General features: G+C 39.7%; 1 protein-coding gene across 2 annotated transcripts; it reads right to left on the bottom strand.

Moving 5' to 3' along the window:
• Window positions 1-12,081: 12,081 nt before the first annotated feature.
• LOC101864024 (dihydrofolate reductase) lies at window positions 12,082-25,195 on the bottom strand. 2 transcript variants are annotated; one of them, XM_005109488.3, is made up of 2 exons: window positions 24,866-25,195; window positions 12,082-12,874 (listed from the first exon to the last, which is right to left on the bottom strand). In XM_005109488.3, exon 2 carries the CDS (start codon window positions 12,851-12,853, stop codon window positions 12,293-12,295), a length of 561 nt encoding a protein of 186 aa, XP_005109545.1. In that variant the 5' UTR covers window positions 12,854-12,874; window positions 24,866-25,195; the 3' UTR covers window positions 12,082-12,292. The 2 variants fall into 2 exon arrangements, with proteins under 2 accessions (XP_005109545.1, XP_035828547.1); XM_035972654.1 differs by lacking the exon at window positions 24,866-25,195 and adding an exon at window positions 22,514-22,711.
• Window positions 25,196-25,258: the final 63 nt, after the last annotated feature.

Here is a 25,258-nt window from a genome sequence, read left to right as displayed (position 1 = left end):
GAGTGAATGAGTGGGGAGGGTGTGGCAGAACGCATCGCATGATAGGCCAGCCCAGTCTATATTATCTAGGCATACCGTGCCTCTCACTTCTCTGGTGCAGGATGGAGAGGTCACAATGCTGTGATAGATGGATGGAGTGACTGTGTGACGTACGCAAGCAGACGCAACGCACCACAGGGTGTGGTGGGGTGGGGGACAACACAGCGGGCGAGTAAGCCTTGAGCCAGAGCCCCTTCTTTCTGATCGTCAAGGCCGATTTGTCAACATTGCTAGTGCTAGAGAAAGAAACCTGATTCGATTTTTTATCAAGTTAGACCTAGAGATCATGTTGAACAAATCACCATCAGTCGGGGGAAATACAAAAAGGAATAAACAGAACGCCAAACTCATAGATTATTAGGCCTACTTTACTATTTTCCTTGAATTTATTACTGGATCCCTTGTAACGAGAATCCTGCTATAACGGACATTTCGCACCGGTCCCCTCCCTCTCGTTATAACAGGATTCCACTGTATATATATTTCTTTTAAAAAAAATTTTTTTAAAATTTGGTTAGTGTTTTTACGCCGCGCGCAAGTACATGGCATAGGGTCATGATTCATACATCATGTACCAGCTGTGTTGTGTATTTATTTTTCGTATAATATTAATAGATCATGTAGATCTAGGCTTTAGGCGCCCTCTATGTGGATTCAAGCAGACACCTGCTGGCACCTGTCCGTCTGCGTCGATCTTCAGCCGCTTAAGTTTCGGCGTTCTCTATGACGTTTTCGCCCTATGACGTTTTTGAGGTCCTCAAGGCAAGGACTCTGAGGCCAAAGGTTTGATGAATTTTTCGTTGATTTTGAGTTCGTTTATGAGTTTATGGTGTCTGGGTTTGTTCTGAAAATGCAGTCGTGTGCTGGGTTCTTTGGTGTTGAGCTCTTGTGTAATGTAGTGAGAGTTGTGTACGTCTGAGTAGTCTGAGTATAAGTGATGGTATGTTTGTCTCAGCCTGGAGGCTCTCCACTGTCCACTGGAGAAGTGGGGAAAGCCCCCAGGGCGAGGCGGAGTCCTTGGTTTTGAACTGGGTCTAGCATTTTTAGGACATGAGGTTTTGTAGATCCATAGAGCTGTCCACGTAGAATTATGCAAATTTAGATGGCCAAATTATGCCCCAAAAAAGCAAAATTATGCAAGTTACAGTAACACCATTCGCGAACATTTTTTTCACTTTTTCAGCAAGAATTTTCATGATTTTCATGTTTTATGTACTGAAAAATTGAAAACAGAACATATCAGTATTAGTAATTTGTTGTGTATTTGGAAAGAAAACAATACACATCAGTCAGAAAAAAAACAACCAAAAAATATAATCTCTGTAACTTTCAGCTGGAGATCTAGAGATCTCTATAGAGGAAAGGGGGTGAAAAAAAAAGACATCTGGACCTCTGATGCTGGCACATTACTAAAACTAGGGACACCTGTCAAACACGAAACATCAGCAGACATGAGAACAAAAACTTTTGATGGATTGAAAAATTGAACATGCTCAAGGAACAAATCCCAACCCATAACCAAGATCTTCTAACAAGGGAAATAACCAACTTGTCACTTAAATTAGACTTATTACGGTGATTACTTCCCTTTAGTCACAGGGCGGGGCTAATTAATTGAAATTGTTTTGTGACCACCAAAAAAAAACAGGAAAAAAAACGTGAAAACAAGCGGGGAATCCCAAATTCTGCAAATATTGCAGAATTATGCGAAAAAGCGCGGCCACGCCACAATCGCATAATCCTACAGGGACAGATCATATAGACTTGACAGCCGTAATCAAGCCTGGAAGTGTTTTGAGTCCAGGGGCGAAGGCTGACTTGTTTGACAGGGTAATCAAAGTGAAATGGGACCAGATAGGGCCTGGAGATATCACACTCACACAAGTCACAAGAATCTTACTGGCACTGGAGGCGGCAACTCTGAGTTGTGAATGAAAACAAATCCTGAATTCATGTTGTATGCTTGTTCAACCGCTAAAATAATCGGGCAAGCATTTCATTAAATATTTATTCTAACTAACCTTAAATTTAACTTTAGATTTGAACACACGAACACCAAGGAAAGAAGCACAGATGTCAGCACTACAATGGCATGTTATACCAGACAGCCGAAACACTTTGGTAGAGCACGCCAAGTATCAATTTTTTATTTCACATTTGGCTGTTTTTTGTCTAGCTTTTCGCGGCCAGGAGCCGCTGTCATAATCGAGGTCACGATCTGATTATAGGACGTTAAAAAGTCGAGGAAAAAAACCAAGCACTAGCAGTGTAGTAGCAGGAGTCAAAGGATTATTAGGAGTTAGTTCCCCTCACATCTGTGAGGTAGACTTGACCAGTGTAATAGTTCGCTTAGATAATCAGCGCGTCTGGGTGCTTATAACTGTTGCCCGAAAGGGGTGAACAAGGTATATGCGACAATGAAACAGTTCTGACTGCTATGCACATGTTCCCTTCAAATCCATTGGTTGACTCTTCCAGCCTCACTTTAAGCTTACTTAATCAAAGCTTGTGACTGCTTATGGAGTGGCCCGATAGGGGCGAACAGGCTATTTCTGTGGCAATGAAACGGTTTTGAAGGTTAGGCATAGTCTATTGTTCATTGGTGAATATGAACGTCTTTTTACATTTAATTTATGAGGTTTACGTCTATGGGTGAATTTGACTGCGACAATGTTTCAAAATTAGGAAGGGAAGCAGTGATTATTTGATTATATAGACGCTTCGCCTCTGTTTGAGTCCTTTAAGCGTGTTGCTTTCTCAGTTTTGACACCTCATGCGAAAGTCTTATGATGTGTGGTATGAATGTGAGTTTTTTGGTCAAATATAATGCTGAGGAAACGAGCCTGGTCCTTGACGTGAATCATTTCCTGGTATAGTGACAGATCCGGCTGCAATAGACATACAGTCCACGCCGGCTTTAAGCACGGTCATCGGGAGAAAGCATAAGCGTGCTTAAATCCGAAGCGTGCTTGAGTGCGAAGTAGAACTAATCCAGAGATTTTCATGTAGAAAATTTCCCGTGCTATTTCCCTTTGTTTGGAAGTAGGCCTATAGCGGTCCCGCAAAAGTGTGCACTGTTATTTAGACACCCGCCATGGTAGTTTTTGTTTGCTTGGTTGTTATTGTTTTGTGGTCAAATGGGAAATGAAAACTTAATTTAGACGGCCAGTCACGATACAGCACACTAGTCTAGTAGGCCTACACGCTGCCTGTGCGTACCACTGCCCGCTGTGCCACATTCATACCACCGCCTTCATCTCACCTCGCGCGTGATACACAATCAGGATTATCGGATAGTGAGGGTCAAAGGTGAAATCGCAGCCAGCCTCCCTTTCTCGTCTCCCTGACTCTCTTTATATTTTTTAGTCAGTGTGTAACTTTGCCCTAGGCTAGATCCTATGTCCACGCGCGCGGCTGTGTTAATCTCTCTGCCTTCCTCTCCGCCCGTGTGAGTGTGTGTCTCTATCACTTGCGTTCTCTGTGTTTCTCTTAACACACTCCACTGCTGCGGTGTAGACTGTGTTCGAACTTCGATGGGTCATCATAATAGTATTTACTGTCTTGTAATGAAGCGTGCTTAAAGCCGAAGTTACCGTGCTTAAAGGCATGACATTTATATATAGCAAAAATTCGGCAAGAGCCGTTTAGCGTGCTTGTGTCCGAAACGTGCTTGAAGCCGGCATGCTTATAGCCGGCACGGACTGTACTACACATGTACCTGTACCTGCCTGATCGGCAGAAGTGTACAGTGTACTGCAGCCGTCTTTGACGGGGCAAACTTAAAACCATTACATGTATTTTGTCCCCGTAGGATTATGCGATTGTGCGGCCGCGTTTTTTCACGTAATTCTGCAACACTTGCGTAATTTTGGATTCCCCGCGTTTTTTCACGCCACAAAACAATTACAGTGGAAACCATATATAATAATAGGCCCGGTGATAACAGGGATCCGGTAATAACGGATGTTTTAAATACCCATTTTTTCCGTACTCTTTGTCTCTATTAAAAGTTATCGGCAATAACTGAGCCTCATCAGAGCCCAACCGGTTATAGCAGGGACAAAGGCTCTTAACCTTAATTAAACAATGTGTAAAAAGTATTTTTTTAAAAGAGAGAGAGAGAGAGAGAGAGAGAGAGAGAGAGAGAGAGAGAGAGAGAGAGAGTAACGCAGTGATGGAGCAAGCCCACGCAAGCCATGCCACTGCAAGCACACTCAGTGTGTGAAGCGAGAGAGGGCTGCGGTGTGCTGCAGACCTCGATCTAGCCAGAAACCTAGCACTAGCAACACGCATGCGTAATGTGTCACCAACGATGTCAAGCGCAAGAGAAAATGCCTTTCGATTCACAAAAAATGCGAAATAATTCAGGCTGTTGACAAAAAGCAAGCTCCACTGGCAAAAATTTGCCCTCAGTTCGACATTCCACAAGGGTCGATTTACACCATTACACCACTAAGGATAGGGAGAAGACAGTGGCAGCATACTCCAATGGAAAGTTTGCTCTGGATCGAAAGAATATGAGACTACCCGATGCAGATGCTGTGGACCAAGCTATTCTAATGAGGGGGCAGCAAGGAGGAAGTTGGTGCCAAAACCCCCTGTTCGTGGGTACTTGTGGCAAGGGAAACTACCCATGAATAAGTACAGCTGGATTAGTCCACAAAAGCTTACAGTGGAAACCATATTATATAACAGGCCCGGTAATAACAGGGAACCGGTAATAACAGGGATTTTTTAAATCCCCGATTTTTCCTACTCTTTGTCTCTATTAAAAGTTATTGGCAATAACAGGGCCTTATCGGAGCCCAACCGATTATAGCAGGGACAAAGGCTCATTGCCAATGTGTAAAAAGTAAGAGAGAGAGAGAGAGAGAGTAGCTCAGTGATGGAGCAAGCCCATGCAAGCCATGCCACTGCAAGCACACGCAGCGGTGTGCTGCAGACCTCGATCTAGCCAGAAACCTAGCAACACGCACGCGTAATGTGTTTACACTGTCACCAACGATGTCAAGCGCTAGAGAAAATGCCTTTCAATTGACCAAAAAAAAACCCACGAAATAATCCAGGCTGTTGACACAAGCTCCACTGGCAGAGATTTGTCGTCAGTTCGACATTCCACAAGGGTCGATTCACACCATTATCAATGATAGATAGAGAGAAGATAAAGACAGCATACTCCAATGGAAAGTTTGCTCTGGATCGAAAGAAGATGAGACTACCCGATGCAAATGCTGTGGACCAAGCTCTTCTGATGTGGTTTAAGGAGGCAAGGAGAAAGTCGGTGCCAAAACCCCTGTTCGTGGGTACTTGTGGCAAGGGAAACTACCCATGAATAACTACAGCTGGATTAGTCCATAAATGCTTACTTTCCTTGCATTTCTGATTTAACAGGGATCGGATATAACAGGACATTTTGTCTACTCCCACCATTCCTGATCAGGTTCCCACTGTACTTTCCTTGCATTTCTGAATTATTAGGTTTCCAGTCCAGTGTAATTAACGCCTCGCCATGTGACTAAAGGGAAGTAATCACCGTAATAAGTCTCATTTAAGTGACAAGTTGGTTATTGTTGTTCTCATGTCTGCTGATGTTTCATGTTTGACAGGTGTCCCTGGTTTTTAGTAATGTGCCAGCATCGGGTCCAGATGTCCTTTTTGGGTTTAAAAAAAAATTTTTTTTAAAACATTTTTCTTTCCTCTCTATAGATATCTAGATCTACAGCTGAAAGTTACAGAGATCATATTTTTTGGTTGTTTTTTTCTGACTGATGTGTATTGTTTTCTTTCCAAATACACAACGAAATACAACTGACTGATATGTTCTGTTTTCAATTTTTCTGTACCTGATAAAACATGAAAATCCTGAAAATTCTTGCTGAAAAAGTGCAAAACATGTCGCGAATGGCGTTAACTGTTATGGTAACTTGCATAATTTGGCCATCTAAAGCATAATTCTACGGGGACAGATTATTATTAGATTATTTGCCCACTTTCCTTGTGCAGCTGCCTTTCCATAGATCTTAGCTGAAGATTTTTGGAACAGCAGCATATCAGGAAGTCGTCAACAACGAGCTGTCTATGCTATTTTGGAGGGTCTTATGGATGTTACTTTAATTTAAAAGAGGAGAGGAGAGAGGATGCTTCCCTGGGGAACACTTCCCTCCTGTTGGTGGGGTCATTTTTTAAAATACTTTTTTGAAAAAAAAAAAAAAAGAGGTTTGTTTATTTCTTGGGGGTAAATCATCCCCGTAGACAATGTAGGCTATTTAATGATATAACATCAGAGGCTACCGGACTCGTAATCGTGAGGTTGCGGATTCAGGGGTTCGAGCCTCAGGAAAGGCACTTTACACAAATTTTCCTCACTTCATCTAGGCCGAAATGGGTACCTGGCCATAGACAGCGAAAGATCTTGTCAGTATATTAGTGTTCTAGCGCCTATAAATGGCTGCTTGCACTGTATGCTTCCCAGGAAGTTGAGGTTGTTTCAGAATGCTCTCAGGTCTGCTGGGGTAATAGTATTGATTGTGAAGCGCATAGAGCTTGCTGTTCAGCGGGGATTTGCGCTGTACAAATGCTATCTATTTATTATCTATTACAATGTGTAGAAAATAAAAGACCTACTGTGGGGCTCGACCTATTCAGGAAAAGAGTTCAACCAAAACAATTTTGCGTTGTTCCATCCAAAAATTAGCGCTGGTACCAAACAGGCACCGTAACAGAAGTATTAGGACACATGGCAATTAACATTACATCAATGCAAGGACCCTTCAAAACTGAAGTAAGATTAAGAACAGAATCCAACAAGACAAAGTCATAGTCATTCATATTAACCTTCGGCATAGGTTGATATTTATTTTACTATGCACCATGTACATCCTGGGTTGTTTTTTTAAGTTTTAGTAGAGGATTTTACGGCGCTCGCAACTGCATAAGGTCATATGAGTATGAGCGCCAAGGGGTGGGTGTCAACAGAGAAGTCTTTGCAGGGAATCAGACTTACTCTGCTCACCTCTCTAGCTTCAACAGCACAAAGTCTGCTTCAACTATCAAGGCACCCTGGAAATAGCAGGTCACAAGAGCGTGACAGACATACAAAAGAAGTAGAGGGAAATGACAATAGTAAGGATTAGGAAAAAAAAAGCAGTAGTTCCCTGTTGTAGATCAGGCAGTTATGAGCGTGACATGATGAATCAGCCCATTTACAATTCTACTGTGCATGAACGAGAAATGGGTCGTGGGTCCTTTATGACCTATACATAATATATTGTGTAATATAGTGGAAAATATGGCGTGGGTTGTTTCAGATCTAAGCTTGTATGAAATGAAGAGAAAAATATTCTCTTGCTTGTTTATAAAATTGCAACAAACCATGTTTCTTAGTGCGTGAATGCATCGTGTGTGTAGGTGTGTTGTTGGGGTCAATTCACAGCGGTGAGCAGTCTTTTAGTTTTTAGTTTTGGTAAGTTTTTACAGCGCTTGCAACTGCATAATAATAATAAGGCTTAGGTCATCTGAGCACCAAGGGGTTGATGTCAACATAGAAGTCCAAAAGGGGAATCAGGCTTACTCTGCCCAGTGCCCACCTCTCTAGCCTCTACACCACAGTCTGCTTCGACTATCAAAGCACTCCAGAAATAGTTCACAAGAGAGTGACAAATAAAAACTGACAAACAGACAAAAGAAGTAGAGGAAAATGACTATAGTAAGGATGAGGAAAGAGAAAGCAGCAGTTCCCCCTATGTTGTTACGGCACAGTAAGAGTATGAGAATGACATTGATAAATCAGTCCATGTACAATTCTACTGTGCATGAGAACTTTGGAAATGGCCTAAAAACCCTTCAGTCAGTGGCACTGTTCTGGCGAGTGAGCACAGTCTGTGCAGTATGATTGTATGTGTGAGAGAGAAAGCATACAGTTATTGCTGGTGGTGACATCGTTGATCCTTTAGAGATTTACATGTAGTGATAAGATAAGAATGAGACTCATTGTCCAAAATGAAATATCTGCTCATCAAATGGTAATACACTGTCACAGACACAATAGGTCTACATTCATCTAATATATGAATGAGCAGTTACATGTGTACACACCCACAACCACATGCTGTATACAAATACATGTATGCACATTAACTCTCACTCACACACACACATTCACACCAATGTATCGCTACACACACACACACATCATTCACACAATGCATCCCTATCGGGCCTATATATGCACACACCTTGTCACTGAACACACACACGTGTGCACACTCACACCACACACAGGATTTTTTATATTATTTAGTATCGATGAGGGTAAGACCACGTTAAGGACGTACGACACTACACAACGGACAACGATTTGTAGTTTGTCGATAATAAAGCAAAACAAAGAAGGAAGTAAAATATAACAAAATCATTTTGCCATACCACGTTGACACCGACACAATTTTCCAAGTCATGGACGACACGATTCCCAGAGAACATGTTTCAAAATTTTTGTTCGTCTGTTTCAAGGGAATTAATCTCAACTAGTCCCCTTCATAATTTAATGTGTCTTTTTACCACCAGTTGTCTACAAATAACTATGATGCAATGTCACTAAAAGATAAATAGTCGTAGCCTACATGTCTTATTGTGCTTTGTATATATCGCAAACATGAATGAAGAACGACTCAAAATTTGTTCTTTTCTTGGTCAAGTCATCCCTGCACTTCTCCAAAAGTTCATAGAAACTACTGGGTTTCCTAATAAAAATAGCTGAAGAATTTTTCATTTTATAACAATTGCGTGCGGGTATAAATGATGATATTCACCAAGAGTCTCGTGCTGTCTCAATATTGGGTGAATGCCATATTTTTTAGCACTCTGCTGTTGTCTCTTGTCTCCTCCTCAACCATAATAAAAACAACTTCTTTCTCCTGGTGCACGCCATGTATGAGGATAGAATGTCGTGGAAATTGTCCGTTGTTAACGTGGTCGGTTTTTACCACGGACGACAAGGATGATTTCAGTTGTCTTGTCGCCCGTCCTAAACGTGGTCTCACCCCTACACATATTTTACATGCCACGGCAGTAAAATAACTTTAGGTCTGGTCTGCTAAATCTTTTGGAAGTTTTAGAGCAGAGTAAAAAATTATGATCACCGCTTCAGAAACAACGCATAGCATATTTTTCTATAGAGGCCTACATTACATTATATGATCTATGGGCCTAAAGCGACGCACGATGTAATTTCCTATTATATAAGCGTAAAAAAAGACCCATGACGTACTCAGAGGGGATAGAATGCTTGAAGTGTCGCATAGGGTAAAATTCTGAAATTAATAAAATATCGGCAATGCTGTAAGACATGATGAATTTAGATTACATTGGTGCTGAGGTCAGTGGCATGTTTGGCTGACCAGCTGCAGCAATTCTTGGACCCCCTGGGTCGTTTTCGACCCACGACTGCCAGAGAAACAGCACTAAAGTCAAAATACAAACTTGATCACCTTGCCTGATACACATCATAACTTACAAGCAACAGAGTAGGAGTAAACAAAATTTATCATAGGTTTCCATCTTTAAAAATACAGGTCGCAGTCGTAGTAGGGAATACTAAACTGTAACTTAAAATTGGGAGAAAATAAAGTTGTACTTTTGTATATTGAAAGCAATCAGACATTTTTTCCAGACATCTTTAACTTTAAGAAAAAGCAATAGCTACAGAATACAGATGCAAAGGCAGGGGAATATATTAACTATGGTTAGTGGGCCCTAAAGATGTTTCCACTTTACATTCAAAATGCGTGGCAAAGGAATTCCCAACATAGTTTTTCTCATTAGAGCAGCAGCATTGCAACAAAATATAGAGATACTAAAACTTTTTCCTTCACTTGATCGAATAAAGTGCCGTCCAAAAGAAACTTGAAAATGTAATCACTCAAACATTGTATAGCCTTGCACTACCCACTCATTTCACTCATGCAGCTCAATAAACTGCTTCATCCGAAACCATATTTCATTGTAGGACAAGTGCATTGATCTCATCTCATCCTATGTTGGCCCTGAGGTGGCTAAAGTTCCAATGACATCTGCTGAAGCTCTAGCCTATAAATCTGGCCAAATTCCAAGAGCAAATTGCTGCTGCTCTGGTCCAGGTCAATCGCACTATAATTGGCCGTTCATCACTGAAGAGTCCTGGACTATCCGTGAATCACACAAGCAAGAGAAGAAATCCTGTTCCAGATGTACACTCTGATGACCATTTTCCAAAGTGGACAGTGTGCCAACGATGCAAAAACAAAAACTGCATTGGAAAGTCATCTGTCTACTACCGGAAAAGGGACGAGCATTTGTGCCCCAGCAGCGACAGAAACTGCTTTTTGATGTTCCACAATATGTGAACTTTTTCTTTATGCAGGACCCAGTGCTACTGACCCATATGATATATGGCACACATAATTTTTGACTCCTGTAAAACCCATTGACACATATTATAGGCCTATGGCACACAGTGTTAAACAATAACCATTATATATTTTTCAAATCTTTTGTTGTTAACTTCATCTCCGTGCAAAGGGAAATTTTATTTGTTAGAGCTATTTCTATGCTTGGATTCTAATACAGTAGTCTCCGCCTAAGATCCCACCGCTTACAATCCCGGTTCTCCTAAGATCCCGCTGTTTTAAGAAAACATAATTTTTACTATACAAAAGTCACCCCTAAGATCCCGCTCTGACTCACTCTGAAGGTCTACATTCGGCTAAGATCCCGCATTTCAGATCATAATTTGCGGAACAAAAATCCGAACGGGCACGGTCGATCAACCAAGAGTGAAAAGTTGAGATCAATAAACTGTCCGTCCCGTCAAAGATCAGCCACTATCGTGAATGTGATCCCATACACGTTGTAAAACTCTATGAAGCGATACAATGTTTGCCCCAGACGGGATCACACCGATGTGTGAACTGACCGACATGTTTGTTTTCCCCACGCATCGCACTCACACCTGACCCCCCCTCCTAAACTTACATCACTCGCTGAGTGGGTACGCCCTACAAACAGAATTCTACACCTAGGTGTAGAATTCTGTGGGCCTACACGTTCGCTCTAGGCGGGATCACATCGAACTGTGAACTCTTCCCTGACCATTGCAGCAGTTGTCTCTACTCCCGAATTTGTGAGACAGACGGAATTTTAATTGGTGTGTTCACAACGTAATGGTGTGTAACGACAAAGGTGGTAAGGAAACGGGACTCGGTCACAGATGGAAAGCTATAAATTTCCAACAGGTAAAGGGGAGGGGCAACTGGATAAACATAGATCTTGAGACTCATGATAGGATAATAAGTGAAAATGGCTCACCTCATGCCACTATGCACTGTGATAGGTCATCAAGGTTAACCACTCTTTGCTCACCATGTCATAAACCCACCAAGAGGTCACGTCAGTTCATTTTAGAGTGGAGGGAGACCATTTTACCGATTGTGAGCCTTAACATGAGTCACCGTAGATTCTTCCCTGGGTTCGTCGGTTAAGATCCCGGTTCGCCTAAGATCCCGCTTTTCCTTGCTCCCGAGCACTGGGATCTTAGGCGGAGACTACTGATAAGCAAACAAATTATTGTTCCATAACATTGAGCTTCTACGACTGATCACATCGACTTGTGAACTCTTCCCTGACCATTGCAGCAGTTGTCTCTACTCCCGAATTTGTGAGACAGACGGAATTTTAATTGGTGTGTTCACAACGTAATGGTGTGTAACGACAAAGGTGGTAAGGAAACGGGACTCGGTCACAGATGGAAAGCTATAAATTTCCAACAGGTAAAGGGGAGGGGCAACTGGATAAACATAGATCTTGAGACTCATGATAGGATAATAAGTGAAAATGGCTCACCTCATGCCACTATGCACTGTGATAGGTCATCAAGGTTAACCACTCTTTGCTCACCATGTCATAAACCCACCAAGAGGTCACGTCAGTTCATTTTAGAGTGGAGGGAGACCATTTTACCGATTGTGAGCCTTAACATGAGTCACCGTAGATTCTTCCCTGGGTTCGTCGGTTAAGATCCCGGTTCGCCTAAGATCCCGCATTTCCTTGCTCCCGAGCACTGGGATCTTAGGCGGAGACTACAGATAAGCAAACAAATTATTGTTTCATAACATTGAGCTTCTACGACCGATTCTCTGAAAAATCAATGAAAGAAAAGACAAAGACAAAAAGGGAGAGGAAGGAAGCAGTAAAAAAAAAAGAATAAATAAATAAAAGATCAATGTGGAAATAAATTTTTCTCATATACTTCAAATGTAAAGGATAAGTCGCCTTCCACATTTATGCCAGTGGGTACATTATTGGGATTTTGAATTCTTTTAAAGACATCTGTATCAAACTTGGGGAAAAACGTGTCACATTCGAACTCTTTGTCAACACGAGTGAGGTAAATCCTACAAGGACAGTCACCTTCAACAGCTTCCCTGTAGACAGAGGCACCACCAATAACAAAAACATTTTCCACATTAGCATCAGACTTTGCCAGATTAACTGCCTCCTTTAGACTTGAAGCTAGAAGTGCTCCTGAGGGTGGTTCCGTCAGCTGAGTGCTCAGAACAACATTCACTCTGTCTTGAAGAGGACGGAATTTCGTTGGTATCGACATCCACGTTTTCTTTCCCATTATCACCATGTTCTTTTTTTGTTCATCTTGTGTCTCAACCGTGAGTTGCTTGAAAAATGCCATGTCCTGTTTCAGGCGCCAAGGTAAACGCCCTTCAATACCAATGCCCATATTTGTACAGACTGCAACAACAATATTCAGCTTCGTTGACGTCATACTTCCCACTTTTAGAACTACCTGAAATGGACAAAAAAAGAAAAGAAAAGCAGAAATGAAATAGACAAGGCAAAAAAGTATGGTAGGCTACATGCACTAGCTGTGTGATTCAACCCCCTGACAAAATTTTCGAAAAACACTTTTTGATCCCTTTATGTAGCACAGCCTTTGGTACAACTTATGTTAAAATCCAGAGTTTGAAAGATTACTGCAAAGTGTTTCAATCCTTCAGTAAATCAATCGCCTCTATATATCACACCTCAGTCCCCAGTTTCCATGAGATTCAACCGCCCAAGTGCCAGTTTTGCAGCAGGGTGGCGAATGGGCGGTTGAATCACGCATATTCAGTGGCTTGTTGAGATGTTCACCTGTCGCATAGGCGGAGCCACCCACACAATTTGTCAAAACAGACTGGAGGGTAACAAAGTAACATCAAAACAAAGTGCTGCCTTTGCTAACTTCGACTCAGATAGAACCTTTTATCGATAGCCAGAAGATTTTGTGAAGGCAGTTTTTGCAATCTATTACTAGATTTAGATCTAGTAGGGTAGTAGAAAAATAGCAAGATGACATCAAAGAATGTTAATACAAACTCGATCAAGTCTAAAAATTGTGGCAAAAAGTACTGTAGCTGACGAATAAATTTTTATAAACGTCTGGGATTGACAGCTAAGGGGCACTTATTTCACATTCGGTACAACTACTGGAAAATATTTTTATTTCGACTTTTCTTCGCGTTTCTTGATTTTTTAAAAGTGTGCGCCCCTTGCTGTATCTGTCATGTACCATTCTTGAATCATTGATTAGTTAATCAGTGCCTGGTAGATGGTACTTAATTTGTCACCCCAAAAAATTCAACTCATAACGTATTCGCCCCAAAAATTCTCTCTTCAACAAACCTCCAATTTCAACTCTCTAGCCCTACACTTCAATTTGAAACAAATCTCATACATTCTACCTATATATATATATGCAAAACAATGAGTTTGTATACAACTGCCCTCACACAGTGGTTCTTCGTGACTGTTGCAAAGACAGTTTACATGACTTGGAGATGGGAGCTCCTCGATTGTCAAATTACCAGAGAGCAGAAGATGCGATAAGTAATTCTTTGACAAACATTACTACACACAGAATACCAGCAAAATCTGATCTTGACTAACACTTTCAAAGCCTCAGAGGCCTTTATAGAGAGAACCAAAGAAAAGGGAAAAGAGTCATACATTGTCCCAGACGACTTTAGAGAGATGTTAAAAAAGAGCAACCTGTTGTTGCATGTATGTCGGAAGGATCAATGTGATGTATATGCAAGGCTGTCGCCGTCATTTTATGAAAGAAAATTCTAAAATTATGCAAACTGAGCCCAAAAATATGAAATTATGTTATTCTATTAATTTTAACAAAGAATGATAAAGGAAAATAATCAGAAGTTATGCAAAAAATGATCAAATTTTGCTAAATTATGCTGGGTGCATAAAACCACGGGGACAGATGCAAGGTAGGAAAAAGAATCTAACACTAACATGAAGCTTGCACAAAACCCAGTGGATGGGACCAGATTATGTTTAATGTACATGGACTTGAAAGCGGATTTGTTAGTATGACGTTGAACGCATCTGCTGCACTATATCATAACAGGACCAAATTAGCTGTCTATATTCTTTTAAACATTTGGTTACCAAAGATGTGAAGTGTCACGTTTGGCACGAAGGAGAAGGACCATTGATTGCCATTGAGTTCTCTTCTTGTGTCAGTAGCTTCCTGGAGGAGCCTATTGACAATAAATATGCCACGTTCATTATATACAGTGAAGGCTGTTCTTAGCAGACCACAACGCTATCTTGTCAAATGCAATCAGCAACATTTGTATCAGATAGAACAAAACTGTAGAACACAAATACCTTGAAAAAGGACCAAAGCAAATGGAAGTGGACAGCACACAAAGATAATCTTGAACGTTTTTAAGAAAGCAAGACAATATACCCCCCACCCCCCTTGATGTTCGATTTGTAAACCATTCAGACCTGGTTGAAACAAACACATTTGTTGCCTTTGATACACACTGAACAAAAAATCCAATACAACATTTTATTAAGATGAATGGTCTTTTTTACCAACTCCATGGGGCCAAAAACAGTCTTGCCCCAAAAGACCCAACCAAATAACTTTATAATTACTCTTAACTTCATAATTACTCTTAAAATTATTATGATTTGCTTTTGTCGATTACTCAAACGCCCAAGCAACCATTGGCACTCATCGAGTGGTGTTGATTAACCCTATCCGTACGTCGTGTTTTATTATCGTATCCATACGACGTGGGGAACACTGTGCCACCACTTTCCAAAGAGGAAATTTACTCGTTTATTCCATCCTTACGCTTCGCATAGCAGTCCTTCAAAATGATTTTTTGAGAAATACTGAAAGTTTCAAAGAGATCTTTGTACTAGAAGTATTCTAAAATGTGAAGAATACAACCCCGGGGGTACAAAATGACCCCAGGGCGTACGGATAGGGTTAACGTGATTCAAACATCTAGACACCATCATACTGTCACTTAGGCGGTTGAATCACGTAGATTTTGGTAGGTCTAAACCGTCTATGTCCAGTAACTTCTGTAAGAAAGCTTTTTTTTTAAAAAAAAGTTAGTTACAGACCATCGTATTGCATCATATTATATCATATCTGAATGATTCATAGATACTAGCATAAAGAAATGAAACAGTTTTTCGCTTCTCCTGAAAAATTTGTCTTTTGGCACATGGGCGGTTGTATCACGCAGCGAATATATTATATATATATACAGTGGAGTCCACTTATAACGAGTCCTGAAACAACGAGAAGTCTGTTATAAAGACACTATTCAAAAACCCCGTTTTTTCTCTTTCTTAATCTTTGTAAATAAAATACTGCTATTGCGCAATCAGACCGTCACGCGAGTCGGTTATAACAGAATATTGCTGCTGCTGTGCACAGCGCACAGACCAATAAAAACATATAAAACCTTGCCAGTTGAGAAAGTTGTTGGTGATCCAGCGAAACAAAGAATGGGAGAGCCCATGCGAACCAACAATGAAGGCCGGAGCGAATGAGTGAGGAGGGTGTGGCAGAACGCATCGCGTGATAGGCCAGCCCAGTCTAGATTATCTAGGCATACCGTGCCTCTCACTTCTCTGCTGCGGGATGGAGAGGTCACAATGCTGTGATAGACGGATGGAGTGAATGTGAGACGTACGCAAGCAGACGCAACGCACCACAGGGTGTGGTGGGGTGGGGGACAACGCAGCAGGCGAGTAAGCCTTGAGCCAGAGCCCCTTCTTTCTGATCGTCAAGGCCGATTTGTCAACATTGCTAGTGTTAGAGAAAGAAACCTGATTTGATTTTTTATCAAGTAAGACCTAGAGATCATGTTTAACAAATCATCATCAGGGGAAACACAAAAAGGAATAAACAGAACGCCAAACTCATAGATTAGGCCTACTTAACTATCTCCCTTGAATTTTTTACTGGATCCCTTGTAACGAGAATCCTGCTATAACGGACATTTCGCACCGGTCCCCTCTTTCTCGTTATAACAGGATTCCACTGTATATATATATACATATCATACCCTTTACTGCAGACACCATAAATATCTTTCTTTATTTCAAATCATAGTTAAGATGAGCTAAGCAGGTGGTGAAAAGGTTGCCGAACCTGGACTAGGCAGAAAATATCCAATGAAATTATATGCTGAAACTGTGTGGGGCTTTTTTTTGTTAAAAACTCAGCATTTTTTAAGTATGAAAACGTAATTCACCAGAGACAGTTTTCATACGAAGATTTACCTAAGAACTGCCCGCATCTCATTTTCGTAATTATGGTTAAATACTGATCTTAAGTAGGACTTTCAGGGTAACCGACAAATATATGCTTAATACGGCCCATTTGTTCATACAAAGGACATAAAATTAGGTCTTAAACGCTACACGTCTCGTCTGAAAAATGATAAAAAATAGTAACCCTATCTTCAGTTCAATCGATTGTTTAAAAAGTGTAATTTTTCATTGTAGAACTAGAAATGCGATCACTTCAGTCATTTCATCAACCAAGAACAAAATTACTACACCGATTACGAAATTTTGGCGGTAAATGGTCGCGTCATTGATTTGAATTTTTGTCACGTTGTAACGATTAAGATCTGCGTGTTTACTTCTGCCAGAAGTATCTCGAAATTTTAGTGCGGTGTTTTTATGTCAAGTGCACTGGTTTCCAATCAACTTGGCTTTCATCTATTCCCCGGAGAGACAATGGTGTCTATAGAAAGTGAATATATATGAATGACTTCGTCACGGATTAAGATGTAAGTAATGATTAAGACTTGAATTGGTTTAAAATTTGCTTTCTTTTTTAAATGGCTGTAAAATGTGTGATTCATTGATGAAATCTTAGTCCCTCAAGGAAATGGATGAGTTTGGATCCTGCCAAAACAAGGATTGTTGATTTTCATAGTGTTTGTTGTATCGAAGCAGAAATTGGACAAAGAGCTTGATTTCTTCATTTTAACGATTTAGACTTGGTCTTTGTGTTATAATCTTTATAGAATGAGTAGTTTCTTTAAGAATTTCATTTCAAGGATTTCATGCATTGATGCCCCATATCTCTAGCTTTGAGGTTGGCAGTTGGGGCAATTAAAGGTGACAACTTGTTATCGTTGTCTGAAACATTGCAAATACAAGGATAAGGCTGCTTGGCTCAGTGTTTCAAATATTTAAGATCGAACATCAGTAATTTAACTTTGTAGACTCGGTCAATGGAATGCAAAGTATATTGATATGTCCCATTCTGGGTAATGTCACACTGTAGGCTTGGTGGTGCAAGACAAGGCGTAAACAGAGGGAACAAGGCGCAGAGGGCGATGCAAGTGATGTAACGTTGTTGTATGGGATTTTCCATGTCAATTTTAGTTTCAGTTGAAAATGAACAGAAAAATATTGGCGCCATTTCTCCTGATCGACACGGTAACTATAAAGAGAAAAGAAAGAAAGGAGTAGGCGAATCCGATTACTTAAAAATGCGTTATTAGTTTGGAGAAATTTCACCACTTGAAGAGAAATTTACCAGACGACCAAAGCAGATGTGCAGATTCAATTTGAATGAGTCGTGATTCCTTTTTCTATCTTCATGAAATGCTCATGGTTAAACTCACCTGAAGGACTACTAACTTTTAAAAGACATTCTTTCTCGACGATTGAGAAAGAAAGAATGAGAGACAGATGGAAAGAGTGTTAAGAACGGAATGTTATGGAGAACTGATGGATAGGTAGATCTTGGTCTGCAAATTAATTGAAAAGAGCAATTCTTTAAATGTCTTGCTTTGAATAACAGTAAATGCTTTGTGTGCTTTGCTTTTATTTTTCATTTTTGTTTTGACAATTAGTTTTCACTAACTCTCCTCGTTATCCTTCTTGCTATCATCACTGAAATTTGGTAGATCTACTAGTGTCAAGCATGCTGTAAATAATATGCTCGTGTGCACACATGTACATTTCAAGCGATAAAAACGATTGTACATTGGCCGAAATTTCTCCTGGCATCTCCTCGCTTCCGGCCGTTCTAGGTACGGCTGGTAACGTCCGTCTTTCCCTTTGGTTTTATTTTGATTGCCCCGACCGTGCTGCTTCGCTTTGTCCACAGTGTAGCTTTGCCCTTAGTTTTCACCAAAAGTTAATATTGGCTGTAACAAGAGGAAAATAAGTTTTTACATTGGTCTTAATGGTTACACGGACTAAATCATTTTGACCAAAGTTTTGGTAACCAGGATTGCCCCAATAATATTTAGGGCATAGTAGCTGATTTTATCGTCTTGGACTATGATAAGACTAGCAAGACCACATAAGTAACGAATAATATCGGTTTATTTTCACTTTATTCATATAAATTCTATAACAGAATTTGTGACTACTTTTTCTGTTACGAATTATTTTAATAAGATAAAACAAAAAAGTAATGCAGCATAATCTTATTTTCGACCAAGTATAGCACAGGTAAAATCTCTTTTAATTCAGCTACAAAACTGATTGGTACAATTTTTCATTTACCCCTCCCGCTCCCACATTCTCTTTCCAACTTTACAGTACCATAGGTGCGTGCTCTGCGCTAGAGATCTCTGAATGCATAGCTTTCAAGTACCGAAATTCCAAAAAGAAATATACAAAGTTTAAGACTGAGCCAACTAAGGAATTTCAGGACCGATTAAAGAAAACAAAGAGTGACATCAATGTGCAATCGTAAAGAGCTGAAGACGTTCGTCTAGTGTAAGAAAGTGGCAAATCACAAGGCAAAGACCGACGAACAAGTCAAGAAATGTAGGAAAAACAAGAAGGAAAACATCACATTGGCTACCACTACCACTAACAAAGTTGCAACAGGTAGGTTTGTTGGGCTAGTGATACTAAAGAAAGAAATGGAAAAGCTACGCAAGAGAGCATCTTGGTCAGGGCAGAAGGAAAGGGCAGACAATGCTAAGGCTAGAGAAAGGTTCCATTCAAAAAAAGGAAAAAAGGTGAAGACACAGAAAAAAGAGGTTCAATATATTCGAGGAAGTGTCGTACAGACACCCACATGCTGCAAAAGCTGTCCACAGAGTATAAATGAAAGTCTTTCCAAAAATCAAAGCAGCTCGAAAGCAAACATTGGAAGATGTAATATCAGAAAACTCTTTCTCAACACAGCAGCAAAAAGACATTTATACAGTCAAACCTGCCCTGACGGCCACCTCTATAAGATGGCCACCTGTACAAACGGCCACTTTTCATTCCTTGTGTTTTTTCTATATAATTTAACTGTGTAAAACAGGCACCTGTCCAACGCGGCCACCATATTTTAACACACAACCCCTATTACACTAAGCAATAACACCTGTCTTAGACGGCCAACTTAGTGACTCCTTTACGTTTTGTCATAAATTGTGCACTGGCCCCTGGCGTTGTGGGCGAGCCGTCATAATCTAATCCCTTGTTGTTGTTGTTAGGTAGTCCCTCCAACCAATCATGTTGCGTAGGCCCCTCCCACTGTTGACCAATAGGTACCAATTTTCAGCTGCTGGTGAGGTAAGCATGTGATCCCTCATAACCCATAAGCCCCGCCCACAACTCATACACAAATCGTACGTGAGATGAGTGGTCACTGTTCAGGGTTGGGTTGATTTAAATCAGTTGATTTTTAAAATTTAAATCAACTTGATTTTTTTGATAAAAATCAGTGATTTAAATCACTTTTAAAAAAATTTATTTTTATTCAGTTTTTACATATTTCAACATTCAGAATTCCCTTCCTTGGTTTCATAAAACAGATATAAGGTTAAGTAGACTAATATAATTCATGTTTAAAAGTCTGCTTTCCCACCTTTCACTGTAAAATAATACAGTATTCAATTTACTTTTTTTTCCATAAAATTGAAATCAGAGCTGGGTTGATTTAAATCAGTTGATTTTTTTTATATTTCAATCAACTTGATTTTAAAAATAAAAATCAGTGATTTAAATCACTTTTTAACAAATGTAATTCAGTTTTTACATATTTGAACATTCAGAATTCCTTTCCTTGGTTTTATTAAACATATAAGGTTTAGTAGACTAATATAATCATGCTTAAAAGTCTGCTTTCCCCCTGTCACTGTAAAATAATACAGTGTATTCAATTGACTTTTTTTTCATAATTGAAATCAGGGTTGGGTTGATTTAAATCAGGTCAATTTAAATCAGTTGATTTTTAAAATTTTTTAATCAACGTTATTTAAAAAATAAAACTCAGATATAAGGTTAAGTAGACTAATATAATTCATGTTTAAAAGTCTGCTTTCCCACCTTTCACTGTAAAATAATACAGTATTCAATTTACTTTTTTTTCCATAAAATTGAAATCAGAGCTGGGTTGATTTAAATCAGTTGATTTTTTTTATATTTCAATCAACTTGATTTTAAAAATAAAAATCAGTGATTTAAATCACTTTTTAACAAATGTATTCTGTTTTTACATCTTTAAATATTCAGAATTCCTTTCCTTGGTTTTATAAAACAGTATATAAGGTTTAGTAGACTAATAAAATCATGCTTAAAAAGTCTGCTTTCCCCCCTGTCACTGTAAAATAATACAGCATTCAATTTACTTTTTTTCATTATTGAAATTAACATTTTCTTTTTCTTTTTAGACAAACACAAGCGCGTGCACACACACACACACACTGTAATGAAATGCAAGTTTATCTCTATGCATAATTACCCCCCCCCCCCCCACCCCTTCCTTTTAGACTGATATTTTCTTCATTTTTTGTCTGTAGCCATAATTCACTGATATTATATAGCAGATTAAGGCTTTCTTTTGAGGTTGCTTAATTTAATCATTAGTTAAATTAAGACAATGCATTTTGCACTAAAAGAACATACTTTTAGCAACCAAAAATCCCAAACTGTGTCGACATTTTTTAAAAAATAAAAAAAATCTGATTTAAATTTTAAAAAATCATGATTTAAATTTAAAAAATCGATTTTTTATATTTTTTGGAAAAAAATCAAAAAAATCACTGTTTACCCAGTCTGTATCAAAGTAATAATGGACGTCAACATTAACTTGCGACAGAAGCGTCACTCGTTCTCCGAGTGGTGGCGACCCAAGTGTTTGTTTTAACATGGCACTTGGTCTTCTCGTCTGATACATTTCGTTTTATTGTCACTCTTGCGCAAAATCAGTAACAAAATAACAAACAAAATACAAACCAACAACAACAAACAACAATGCGGCTACTTTCGATTAGGACTTCAGATGGGGGGAATGGTTTGTTTTCTTCATCTTGATCAGTCCTGCCTAAGACGGCCACCTGTCTTATACGGCCACTTTTCTCCTTGACAATGGGTGGCCGTCTTACACAGGTTTGACTGTATTGACATTCCTCATCCTTGCTGAGTGCAGTTGGACTTCGAAAAGCAGCTAGTAAACATTCCATACACTTGTTTCATGCTCAATGGCAATATTACGTGTTCTTGAAATCATAAAGAGCTGTTTGTTAGGGAAGTAGAGGTCCATACTGTGATAAATTTGCTTCAACTTCAATCTTCCTGTTCGAGCTACAGACAAGGAACTATTCATCAACAGTGTGCTAAATGGGATGCTGCATAATTTTTTTTAAAATTGTTGTGGTCCCAAATGATCTTCAATATGATCACCATACCGTAAAAACATTTTGGGAAGTGAACATTATCATAATGTCACAAGAAATCACAGAAAGATAGAACACAGTTTTTGCTGCCACCATTAACGATATATTTTGACCATGTTACACATGTAGTAGCGATAATGAAGGAGATGTGAATACATTTTTTGATATATATGCTGCAGTTGCTGCTGCTACTACTACTACTGCTGCTGTTACTGCTTTCACTATTGGGAAAATTCATTTCAGTTCAGTTTGGATTTCATGTTTCACTTTGTAACTGCCACACGATTTTTGTCCCGAAAATCTTAAGTTTAAGTCTCATTAATATTTATGCTCAATGAGTCAATAAGTTGATGTCTTTTTCTTCTAAAAACACGACAGATAACATCTAAACATCAAATATATGTATTAGATCTAGTATTATAATACATGTTTTAGTTCTCAGTAGGCGTGCATTATATAATTACTTGTAAGAAACAAATCGTCCTTTTTCTGATTACTCCTTTTATATCTTTTGTCCTGTAACGTTTAAGACTAGATCTAGACCATCTAGATATCCCAAGTCTGAAGTGGAGTGTGTTGCACTGGGGTTGTTTGCCATTATTGTATATAATAAAGCAAAAGTAAGAACTCCGTTTCTAAATGAAGAAGGGTACTTTAATGATGAAAATAATATGAGGTCTGCCCTCTCTGGCTTCACTGACAAGACTAAATAAATCATAATGAGCATGAGTACATGTGATTGAAACAGGAAGGAGGAGTGAGTAAAGATCACTAAGATCAGACAATCTTTGTTGTGAGGGTATAAATAAAAGTAGGGCCTACAATTACAGGGACATAATTCAACATGTTAATATAAGGACCAACAATCCAGGATTTATTGTTTCCCTTCTGTATATTGATAAAAGCAATCTAATAGTCTAACAGAGTGGAAAAAGAAAACATAAAAAATACAAGATTTACAATCTAGATCTATAAATAATTTCATCATTGGGTATTTTTTTATTTTCCCTCCCGTCTCACACTTAGCTGCCAGTTGTCCATTTCCTACTTCTAGATCTAGTCTAGATCTAAATATTGATGCGCTGAACACGAATATCAACTTCATTTCCGTCGCAAATCAATAGTTTTTCAAATAGGGAATGTATACAGACCCGGTAACCGGGAACAAAGTCACAAAGTATACAGAGCCGGTAGGGGAACTCTTTTGTGATTTCGGTAAGTTTCAGCGCCCTCTTGGCTCAGGGCACAGAATTCTACACAAGTTAGTGTAGAATTCTGTGGCTCAGGGTAGACCTAGAATCTAGGTTCTTCTGCTAGATCGATGGCCTTGGTCTAGATCTAGACAGACATAAATCCTTGGTCTAGTTTCAAGGTTAGTCTAGATCTAGATTCTAGATCTAAATGAAGATTGCGGATGTCTTTTCGGTGAACGATCGTTTTTCTCCACATTTTGGAGTTGAAGGAATCACAATTTGAAGAAAAGAACAATGTCATTTAATTTCAATCGAGCAGTCACCCTCTCTATTTCTCTCTCTCTCCCTCCCTCCCTCCCCCCCCCTCTCTCTCTCTGTATTGCTCGCTTTCTCTTTTTCTTTGTTTGTCTATGTCTTTCTTTCTCTCCACCTATTTCCCGTGCTGTCTTTGATGATCTCTCGTTCCCTCCTGCCAACTGGGGCACGTCATACATACATTTTGCAAGCACCTCTCTCTCTCTCTCTCTCTCACACACACACACACACACTCACATATACACACACACACAACCGGGTCTGGGCGCTGAAACTTTCCGAAATCACAAAAGAGTTCCCCTACCGGGTCTGTATACTTCGTGACTTTGTTCCCAGTTACCGGGTCTGTATACACTTCGTTTCAAATATTTGATTGTTCTTACGAGATAGACATGCTTTGGACCAATCGGGGGGTTCCAGGAGGGCCTGCCCTCCTGAGGTAAAAGAAAATCTGGGGGGTTACAGGGGCCTGTTTTAACCCATAATTTGATATTTTACAGTTGGTAGTGTCAATTGCCACCGAGTGACGCAGTGGCAATTTGGAGCTCTTTTGCGTTGGTGGGTAGATCTAGCTTATTGTGCTCGGTGTTGTGCGTTCGCCTCTCTGTCCCTCTGTGTGTGTTTGTGTGTTTTTCCTGACCCCCGCCCCCCGATTTATGTTCCCCGATATAACGTGAATTTCTCCTTGAGTTTGTGTGCGTTTGTAACCTTCTACTTCTAGAATTGCCTGTGTTGGTTCTACACCAAAGTGTAGGCTAAGGCTAGCCTAGATCTAGGCCTACGTCTCATTGAAAACAAGCCAAGTTGGTACCGTAGCTCTAGACTAGATGCTCGTCTAATGAAATTAGTTGAGAACAAATTGACCCATTAGACACACATTATGTATATTAATGCTAAAGATAGTGTTGTTTTCAGACTTGACACCGCTTCACTCGGTGCAAATTGACAAAAAGTCAATTTTTGTCAATTGCCACCGCGTCACTCGGTGGCAATTGACTCTACCTTTACAGTTAGATTTGAAATTTTCCAGAAAATAATTGATTTGCGACAGTTTTAGATCTAGGGTATCCCAGATCTAGATCTAGATCTAGATCTAGTGGCTTTATACTTAATGTGTGACCTGCAGCAAACATCACTGCAGTTTGACCCCCGAAGCCGAAGCAGTGCTTCTGTGTGCGGGAGTGAAAGTAAAAATTTACCCATCATTATCATTTATCGTCATACAGAGCAGTACACTAGAATTAGATCTAATCTAGATTCTAGATCCTCTAGAGATCTTCTGATTATAATTATGAGTCCAGATCTCACCTGGCACTTGGGCTTGGTTACTGACGAGTGACGAGTCGAGGTCTTCAACCGACAGGTCAAACTGAAAATCGAGGTAGGCCTAGGCCTAACGAAGATGACAGCTGGCTCTGATAAGTCTGATCTTGGACTGCTGGGTGACGTTGATTCTAGCCTAGAGGTAGGCTAAGCTAGATTAGCATGCCTAGTCTAGAATTTATATTATGAATTTGGGTTTGCGATAGGAGTTTGGACGCGAAATTTACATTTGGCGCGCGCGGCCGAAGACTGCAGTTACTGCAGTTAGTGATGGGCAGGTATCGATATCATTGGCTAGATCAAAGCAAAGATAGTAAATAACAAGATGGGCCACTCAGCCAAAAAAGTGTCCGCAGGAAGTATGCTCTTTGCTTCAGA

The sequence above is a fragment of the Aplysia californica genome, unplaced genomic scaffold (assembly GCF_000002075.1).
Source record: "Aplysia californica isolate F4 #8 unplaced genomic scaffold, AplCal3.0 scaffold00783, whole genome shotgun sequence".
Lineage (NCBI taxonomy): Eukaryota > Metazoa > Mollusca > Gastropoda > Aplysiida > Aplysiidae > Aplysia > Aplysia californica.
Note: the sequence above shows the minus strand (reverse complement) of the source record. Positions and strands in the feature narration are given on the sequence as shown.